General features: G+C 48.3%; 2 protein-coding genes across 2 annotated transcripts; both read right to left on the bottom strand.

Annotated features, from left to right (window-relative positions):
• Positions 1-1,299: 1,299 nt before the first annotated feature.
• Positions 1,300-3,162, bottom strand: HOO65_020657 (uncharacterized protein; the record flags this gene model as incomplete). The annotated part of the gene is made up of 1 exon (XM_071000125.1): positions 1,300-3,162. One exon carries the CDS (start codon positions 3,160-3,162, stop codon positions 1,300-1,302), a length of 1,863 nt encoding a protein of 620 aa, XP_070861295.1.
• Positions 3,163-4,557: 1,395 nt separating this feature from the next.
• HOO65_020656 (calcium-translocating P-type ATPase) lies at positions 4,558-8,608 on the bottom strand (the record flags this gene model as incomplete). The annotated part of the gene is made up of 2 exons (XM_071006303.1): positions 4,558-5,667; positions 5,726-8,608. The coding sequence occupies 2 exons, from the start codon at positions 8,606-8,608 to the stop codon at positions 4,558-4,560; spliced, it is 3,993 nt and encodes a 1,330-aa protein (XP_070861294.1).
• Between the last annotated feature and the right edge of the window lie 1,485 nt (positions 8,609-10,093).

The raw sequence follows: 10,093 nt of genomic DNA, 5'->3' as shown, positions 1-10,093 counted from the left end.
TTGGGCGACCCACGGCGTATCCTAAGACGGGCGCAGCGAGGCGTTGTTGACATGGTTAGTAGGAGGTTATGATGTAACTATATAGACGACTGTACGAAAACAAAGAGGACAAAGAGGCAAGGCGGCAGGGAGATGCAAACCAGACTCACCAAAGCAGCCATGAAAATGGGCGCAAGGAAGCCTTGCGATATCAAAGTCCGCCCAGTTCGTTCGTAACCAAGAGATGAGAAGACGTAGGAAGCGCGAGTTTGGCTGACGATGAGCCTCAACAGCCGAGGAAAGTCGGTAGAACAAGGTATTTATTCTGGTAAAAAGGTGAGCTTAAAAAAGCAAAAAACCCAGCTTAATTCTATCAAATTTTGTCGTTGAAATTGCTGCATCAAGCAAGCTTCACAATAGCCATGAAACAATCAAAGGTGCGACGTCATTGAGGAAAGGCCAGGCAAGGTCTCGCCCACTATAAGGGACGCGGCAGATTTAGCTTGTGAGCTTTTAGCCTAATCCTCAGGGCTGAAAGCGGTGAAGCCAAAAGAGATAACCATGTGGAGCTTTAGTAAGTAAGCTGATAGAATAGGAGGTATCATATGTTTTCTACATTAAAAACATAAGCCCTCAAATCGGCCAATACCTTTTTCCGCCTTTTCTTTCAGTTTGTCTAGGCTATTCATTCACATGTCACAAAAGCATGGCAATCCAGGCGACAGAAAAGGCCGTTTCCTCCGCACCCACGGACCCCAAAAAGCACAGGGGGCTTAGCTGAGAATACAGCGCCCCCCCCCCCTCCACTGTTAAGAAAGACGCCTTATTCTTCTGGCGCTCCTTTAAGCTCGGAAGGGATGGTCTATTTTCACATGGCTTGGCTATCAGCTGCTGCACAAAATGTAATACAAGCAACGCTAACATCAACATGCAGCCCCAGCCCAGATGTGCTGTGGCCTCCCGAAACTGCACCGGCAAAGGACTCTATCTTTGCTGCCTACACCTTGCGGCAAGCTGCGTATTTCTGCTGGTTGATCGCCTGCCACAAGAAAGTCAAAACAGGAGAGCAAAAATCACAAATGTATCGTCTAGCCCTTAGTAGCTGTGAATCTCTATCTTCCCCACCTCATAGCGGCTTCTACCAGGGTTTTTTCACATGTCGTCATAGGGGAATTAGAAACGTCCAAGCGCACAAGTTCCCTTTATTCCCTCTACATATTAGGGTTTACAAGACCCTAGGACATGCACTCCTCCTACGTATCATCCACTTTCATGCGGGACACCAAGCATTGCACACGTACATCTATTCAGTCTTGCGCTTTACCGCGCACTAGAGCGTTTTTGAGGACCCAATCCATTCCGGGCCTTTTTAAGCGGACTTGCCAAGATGTCCCTTAGTGGATCCGGTCGCAGACCCTCGCTGAACTTGCGCTTCTCTGCTGCGGCTCCCATTGGAACGGGCACTGGCAACGCCGGCACGGCTGCGTGGGCTGCCTGTTGCTGCTTTGCGGTAGGCCTGTTTCCATGGGCGTACGAACTGTTTCCGTGTGCACTTCGGGTGGGACTCGACTCAGAAGGCCCAAGAATCTTCGCGTGCAGCTGTAGCGCGCGTTCCGTAACAGACTCATTAACTGTAGAAGCATTTGTAGTTGTACAGGTGCCACGCTGCGTCCCTCTCACATCTGCGCTATCTTTGGGTTTAGCCGCAGCTCTCGTTGCCTCATCCCCCCTCCCCGTCGTTGCTTGGCGACCGTTCTCCACAGTCTGTGTCTGCGTTAATGTCGAATTACCGCGGGATAAGAAGTTCATTGCGCGGCGGGCTAGCTCTTCGTCTGTGTCGGGAACGGAGATAGTACTTTCGCGACTACAGCTTCGTTGGTATGAAACACCATGGAATTGTTGTGTCGCCTTAGCGTGTCGACGTGGAGGTTCCGTTTGAGGTACAAGGTCTATGGATGGCAAAAGAGCTAAGTGGTCGTTCTTATGCGACGGTCTAGACATAGGCGTGCTAGGGAGAGACGAGAGAGACTGTGCATTGCGCGTGTGTCTCAGATTTGTATTGCTAGAGGACCGAGTCGTGGTTACAGGCGTCGCAGGGGCACTATTCTTTTCCAGCACCTGTAGCAGAGCGGCAAGCCGCTCTTCACCGCCATGCTCTTGCGAGCCCCTTGCACTAGATGAGCCATGTGATTGCTTGAGAGTTGCGCGACTATGTGGTGCGTGTGGGCCAGCTTGCTTAGCCCCATAGGCGTTGATAGCAGGCGCTAGAGCACCGTGCAAAATACCTCCAGGGCTGCGCAGCATGTTGAAGTGTTCTCTGTTTTCACGAATTCTGTTCAGCAGTTGTGCACGGCTTTCACGAAGAATCAGTATTTCGTCCTGGTTTTGCCGAATAACCTTTTTCGCTGTCTTGAGCTTCTTGTATATATCCGCAATATCCTCCATAGCCTCACCGTATGCAACTCTGAGTTGTAGGTATTTGGCATGTGTTGACTCCGAGGCTGTGCTTAAATCGCGTCGTGTTTGTCTAATGTTTTGGTCGTTACGTAGCGTTTCGACTTCTCGCAAAGCCATTTCATGCTCAACGGCAGCACGCTGCGCATCATCTTCGGCTTGTAGCGACGCAAGTTTCAATTGGAACTTGTGATGAGCAATTTCCATCTTTACACGTGAGTGATCTGCAATACAATCGTGCAACATTGCGCGTAGCTCTTCAGCCGATGCTCCATCGATTTGGGTCTTTGCGGGCGCGATATATTCGCCATTTACTGGCATTAGCCGCGTGCGCTTAAAATTCCCTCCGGTCGCGGGCGGAGAAAACGGATGACTGTGCCGAGAACTGGAAAATAAGGACGCAGCGCCAGAAGAGGCAGATATTGAGTGATTTGCATGGGCAGCGATGGGAGCTATGGGGGCATCGATATCAGGTGCTGCCACGGGTAGTAGCTTTTGTGATGAGGGTGGGGGCGTCATGGATGACGGAACGAGGTGATCTGTACCGCCATTGATTTCAGGCGATATTGTAGCCTCGGACTCAGTTTGAAAATCAGCATCTTCCGTCGAGGGAATGGTGACTTGTGATGATGGGATGGGAGCAAGAACGTCAATTTCGACTGGTGTTGACGGAACGGTAAGCACGTCATTGGCAGCAAAGCTGCTTGGCGATTCTGAATCTGAAGCCATTTTTGGCGAGCCGTGTCCTAGGTCAATACCAAGAACCAGGTGAAAGCAGGCCCACAGACCCAGACGCGCGACGTGGGTAGATCGGAATAGCCAAAGTCTAAACGCCTTGATAGAAGTGCAGTAGTGAGCTTTGCAGATATTGCGCTAGGAAAGACTTGTCCGTTAATGTATGTTTTAGGGGGCACGAGGAAGAAAGCAATAGTGGGTTTAAGGCTGACTTCAGATCGTTCAGCTGGTGTTTGCTAAGCTATATTGCAAAGCTCGAAGGGTTGAAAATTCAGAGACAGTATGAGCGTGCCATTTGCATCTGTAGTAGTTTAGGCAAGTCAGGCGGGATGGGATATCTTGGTCAACGGCGGCAAAAAGAGACTGAGTATGAGCTGTGTAGGAGAGCAGACAAGCCCTCAGAAACGTCTGTCAAAGAAGAATCAATACTGAAAGAAAAAGATATCAAAAAAAAAAGCGAGAGCAAAAAGATATGTCGACGCAAGGGCCGCAAAGATGCGTCGTTATCGAGGTCTAATGATCCACAAGGACATTGACGTGAATTGCAGGAGGCTGGTCAAAGGAAAGGGACTTGGATGAGCCGTCAAAAATGGCCAGAGAAGAAAAATGGTTAGAGCGCAGGATGGAGGAACTAAGCGTTAGCTAAAGAGTGGAGCTTTTGAGCGGTCAGTCTCTACAACCTAGTAAGGCGGTGAGAGCAGGAGTAGTGATTTAGACGGCATAATACATGTACGGAAACGGGCGTTGTACGGACCACAACCAGTAATAACAACATGGCATGGCATGAGACGAACACAGAACATGGACCGAACCAGAAGACATGTTAAAAAGGGCAATAAATAAATACATTCTTATTGATATTCCAAGTCAACAAATGCTGCAGTATCACCGGCCGAAGCTTAAAACCATATTCTATTCTTAACAGCAACGATAAAAGACAAGGTACTATGTAAAACCGTCCCATTGTGCCGTTGTTAAACAAAGACACTCTTATGTCTCCAGGACTAAGACACGCATGAAAATAAATAAAATGAAATATCCAGCTTCATGGTCCGCAAAAGGGAAAAAAAGGGCACGATAATAAGCCAATGAACAAAGCAAACAAATAGCCTCCCATGAAAAGAAAAAAGAAGCACGACAACGAAGAAAACACTAGCAAATCCAAGAATCTAGCAAGACATTAGATAGCCAGTGACATATTTGACGAAATATGGCAACTGGCCTGAGGGGTATCGGATGTATATATCTAAAACAGGGAAAGGAGAAAACGGACATAAACTGCAAACATGAGAGTCACGATAACAAGGGTCAACAGAGAGAGGCAAAGCTAAAAAGGCAAAAGATGTAGCAAGGGGGAACTGACTACCAAGAATCGCAAGACAGGAAGCCTCAGCGCTTCGAGCGGAGACTTAGCATCTTGATAATTTCTGGGTCCTGGCTCGGTGGGTCACTAGCACCGTCAACGCCAATCGTTTTCATGAGCACTGGGTCGTTCAGTCCCGTCTCAGGGTGGATATCAAGTCCGCTCTCAATAGGATTTAGAGACGTGCGCGATGACTCAACCAGCTCAGAAAGATTAAGCAGACCACGGGTCTTGCTCTGTTCAAGAAGCCGGTTCTGAAGATGATGACGCGCTCTCCAAAGAGGCGCAGCCATAAGCCCAGACCGTGTGCTAGTAATAGGCTGTTTCGCAGCGTCGATGTGTTTGCAAGGGAAGTATGTTATTGGTGTCAAAATGGATTCGCCGGCTTTCAAAAGCCACTGAATACATCGACATTTCGGCGGCCCGCCTGCCTTGTGTGTATCGGCACGGCATCGCGTAGGCATCAAAGCTATAAGTGGTTGCGTCATTGACCTGTACGTGCGGATGAATATTTGAAAAACGCAATATATCAGGGTATCGGGAATCTTTCGTATCAGCACGCCAAGTGGAAGCGTTAGAAAGCCGAATAAGATAGACCATGCCCATTGGTAAAGGTCCAGGGGGTTTGTGTTGAAAGCTTTATCCCCAAAGGTGACAATGATGACCTGGCCAACTATAATAATGCCTTGTGCGATCAAGAACCACGGGCTCCTGAAGAAACCCTGGTGATGGACGTTAATTTTATTGTCAACGCGGCGGCAGTTGTGCAGGTTAAAGAGCTGCATCATCACATAAATGTTAAATACCAGCGTCTGCAGGTCGCTGATTTCGTCGTCGTCGTTGGGCTCGAAGATTGCCCATCCAATGTAGTGAATGGTCAAAATAGACAGGATCTGGTACAGCGCCTGGCACAGAATCATCTTCCACATAGTGAGTGTGATGAGAGCCTGCGGCCTAAGATGCGGTCGTCGTCGAAGAAAGTCGTCAGAGGGGTAGTCAGTGGTAAGGGCAACAAGCCCAATGACAGTGCCAATCACGTTTACCCAAAGCAGCTGAGGGATGTTAAAAATCAGTGTACCAACAAGCGTCGAAATCACGGTCACAACGCCAGAGGTGATGTTGAGGGTGAGTTGAAACTACAAACTGGTCAGTAACATTTTAATAAACTACTATCCAGAACTCGGATATTCTTACCTGAAGAAATTTCCTGACAGAATCGCCCACTGTCCTGCCCCAGCTCAATGCTCTCACAATAGAATAGAAGTTCTGGTTCAGCGCAAGTATTGACGCAGATTGGCAAGCGACCGAAGCAGCGCCACAATGTCCAAATGCAAATCCGACGTCAGCTGTCTTGATAGACAGAGTCTCCTTAAGAGACGAGCCAGTAGTCGCCACCGTTTCCCCCATGCTTCTCAGATGGGCAACAAGGAGCAGCTTATCTTCGGGGGTGGCACGTGCAAGAATCTGCAACCGAGGAACGATCAAGTCCAGCTGCCAATGTGATAGTGTTCGAAATGTAGCCCCATCCATAATGATTCCGCCTGGGGTGAATATCCCGCATCTCGTAGCAACCTCTCGAGCCAGCGAAAAGTTTTCACCAGTGACTAGACGTACGAAAATACCAGCCTGGTGACATTGCCGCACGAGAGGTGTCATATCAGGACGCAGAGGGTCTTGAAGACCAACTAACGACACAAATACAAGATCAGAGAGCAGGCATGACGTGGTTAGGCTTTCGATAGGGAAATCTGAAACTAAAAAGTCCCGGTAGGCCACAGCGACCGGACTAAGCATCCTGCGGCCGTAGTTGTGAATCGACGCATCTAAAGACTCAAAAATATCAAGGGTAAGAGGAGACGAAGACAAGGAGTGAGCAGGGTCATCAAGCACACGACCACAGTGCTCGAGGATAGCCTCGGCCGCGCCTATCGCATACACTCTGTACCTTTCGTTTTCTTTATTGTGAACTAACACAAAGGAAAGCATCGATGAAGAGTCAAATCGGCAAGACCTAACAACTTGGAAGCTTGCGCGTTCCTCCAGAAGGTTCCCCAGTGAAAGATGATCACGAGCAAACTCGAGAAGAGCCATCTCAACACTAGAACCGGCAAACTCACTACACCCGGTAGACCCGACTGTCTCAAAGCCTGACGAGGTTAGAAGAATTGCGCTCTTGATCAGGTTTTTGGCTTCTTCTCCAAGGTTGCGGGCAAACATTTCAGGAAAATCGTATTGTTTACCATATCCAGCCCTGCCAGCCGTGAGGCTCACATCATCATGAGTGAGGCTGCCTCCTTTCCCTGTGCAAATACACGTCACATCTCCCATAATCTCGATAGATTCAAGGTTTTTGACCAAGTTTCCTTCCGTCATCATGCGTGACGTAGTAGAAGCAAGAGTTGCCAAGGCCGAAAACACCAAGCTTGAGGGTATGCTGATTATGAGAACTGTGGACACATTGACTAGCACATCGAAAAAAACCCGGGCTTTGTGGATAGATGTGGCAGAAGAGCTAGACACGCGGATAATGTAGCGGATGAAAAGTATGACTAGATAGAGAGAGCCAGCCATAGTGCCAAAGGCCGCAAGCTTTCGAGCAAATACGCCTAGCTTTGTTTGAAGGGGTGTTTCTGGTGGTGGGTATTGCCCAAACGGTTGTTGAGGCCACCATTTGTGAGTAGAAGCAACGAGGTATGTTCCAGAACCACCAAGGACGACGGTTTCACTGATGAGAAACGGATCTAAATGAGAAGATTCATTGTTCGGTGGTGGACCGTACTTGGATGGTGGCATATGCTTCGGTACTGGCCGCGGTTCGCCCCTAACTGAATATTCATCAATGAGAAGGCCATCAGAGGATATGACGATTCCATCTGCCGGGATAACCTCGCCTGGTTCAAGCTGCACCACGTCTCCGACATGAAGCTCGCTAAGTCGGATTTGCTGTAGTGACGCTGATCTAATAACTTTGACCATGCGCTCGATGTTGGCATCGTCAACCTGCAAGAACCGCCGTCTTGCTTCCCACTCTGAAAACGTGCGTGAGAGAATAAGAACAACCAGAGCACCGACCGTAGCTGCAGCTTCGGATAATTCTTGTTTGTACTTTTTGGGGTGGTTTTTTGTCTGACACGCAGCAAGCACCAGCGTAATAATAGCTGACACAAACAAAGCTAAGTGAAGTTTGTCGTTGATCCTACGCCACAGAATACCAACAAATGCACGCCCTAATGGCGCATTTTGCGGTGCAGTTGCCGATCCATATTCTCGTTGCCGTGCTGCATACAAGGCCTTGTCGACAGCTACACTATGCTCCGGCAACTCTACACCAGCGACTCGAGGTAAACGGACGTCGCGTGCAGAAGCGACAGCCTCCGAAAAATCAACGCGGCCTTCCGGTTGTATTTCATCCATGCTCAGGCCCGTCAATGTATTGGTCCGCAGTCCGGCAGCCAGGCCGCTGATTCCACCAAAAGCGCACAGTGCATCAATGGAGCGTGTGGAAGTGAGGAGTCGGAGCTGTGCGGGGCTAAAAGCAAAGTGGTGGTTTGCGGGGTCTGGAAAGGCGGCATTATCGATTGCAGACAAGAGCAAAGAGTGATCGTGGGGTTTTGACAGATCCGAGTGCAATTCCCCGCCGCAAATAGCAGCTGTACCGCTGATGCTCGGAGACTGATGTATGTATTTCGAGGCGCTCGTGCAATCTGTTATAGCAGAGCCCTTGGTAGACGGTCCAGGCGTATGAGATGGCTGCTGCTGCGGAGAGACGCTCTCTGGTCGTTGTTTTTCTTGCCGCTGGTGAAATGTGTGGTGCGAAAGCGCAAACTGTCCTCGTGAAGATTGTACCAATTGTGCTTGTGCAGGTGGTTGAGGTTGCGAATCTAACAGTGGCACCTGTTGCTGCTGCAGTTCTGAGTCAGATTTTTCACTACCAGGCGCGTGATGGGCAACTTCTGTTTCAGCAGACGACAAAGGGCAGTTACAACAACAGACTTTGTTGCCCGCAGACGCAGGTGCAGGCGCGTGGGGTTTTGGAGATGCATCCGCATTTGAATCTGCAGTTGCTGCATCCGCCATATTTCGAAGGATGTTGCTAACTTAGTCTGCCGACTTCAAGCAAGAGAAGGTACGGCCATGTAGCTTATCGAATCGCGGGTCTTGGGGTTCTGTCGTATCGATGTACCTTTGGGCTACACTACACGTCAATAAGGAAGAGATTTTCTGACGAGGGAAAGTTGACAGAAAGTTGTGATGCAAGTTTCACGCACGGAAACGTTGGGAACGAGCAAACAAAGAAAAACGTAGGATTTATTCGGTCTTGGCCGCAGTAGCAATGTACTTTTTTTGCCTATACAGGGCTTCTATAAAAAGAGGTAGAGGAAGCAACAACGAAACGCTGTCAAACAAGAAGAAAAAAAGAAAAAAAAAAAAGAAAAAAAAGAGCAGAGACGACCTAATTGAGATTGGATGAACAAGGGCGAAAGAAAACAGGACTATTTAATGGTCTGTGAGAGTTGGTGGCAAGCAAACGCACAATTGAAGATAGATTGAATTGAATAATGAAATATAACGCTTGAGCCGCGGATCCCCTCCCCCATTTCTACCTAGCCTACGCATTTTAGAAAAGGGACCCCCAGGCTAGCAAAACTCCACTAGGTGATGCTTTATTGTCTTTTCTATTTTATCTGTGACCATCCAGGAATGTTGAGAATGGAGCTGAGGCAAAAAAAGCAATAAGCCCTGACGTAGTGAAGAATGTGCAAGATGGGGCAAGATCCAAAGACCAAGGCAAAGTCTTGCTCTCAAACACTACAGTCAGCTCTCTCCCTTGTCGTTGCTACGTGCTTCAAGAACGCCATCAGAGAATTATCAGAATTCGGAGCATTCCAGTCCATCCAGAAATTCATGCGTTGCCCATGGACGACCAACCCTCGAAATAAACAAAATGCCTGCATGGAAAGACAATCCCCCCGTCATTTTTGGGTTTTTTTTCTGATCCTCAATCACACAGAGCAACGGGACTAAAGCTGATCTAAGCTCGGCAGAATCAATTGCTCGTCTTCCTATTCTGCTGACATGAACTTGAACTCGCAAATTGTCTCTAGTTTGTTGCGGCATACTATTCCATGAGACGACGATCATGTGCCTCTACTCTATCTTCTCAACTGATCTCAGCCACTTTTTCAAATCATACTGCGGCCCCATAAACACCTAGACGTCATGTCATCACTTATATATGCATTGGTAGTATTCACCCCCTTGCATGTTTTTCTGAGACCGGGTCTTCCTGGCTATATTAGTGTGATATTGGTTAACCCTAGCTCATATGACACAAAATTAACTGTAAACAAACAAACCCTCTCCAATCGCTATTCACAAGCCAGCTCGAGTTGACAAATCAGAGTAACGCTACGGCAAACTTCGACCATTCCTCTAAAATCAAGACCCAAGTGCAATCTATCTTAGGCCAGGAAAAATGACACTAAACATGAGGTAAAGTAAGGGTTTAGGAACCAAGAGACCTAACGCCAGCTAGATGATAACACCAAAAGAAAAGCTATT

This window comes from Ceratocystis lukuohia (assembly GCF_044167205.1).
Source record: "Ceratocystis lukuohia strain C4212 chromosome Unknown Supercontig2_pilon, whole genome shotgun sequence".
Lineage (NCBI taxonomy): Eukaryota > Fungi > Ascomycota > Sordariomycetes > Microascales > Ceratocystidaceae > Ceratocystis > Ceratocystis lukuohia.
This window is presented reverse-complemented; position numbering and strand designations above follow the sequence as displayed.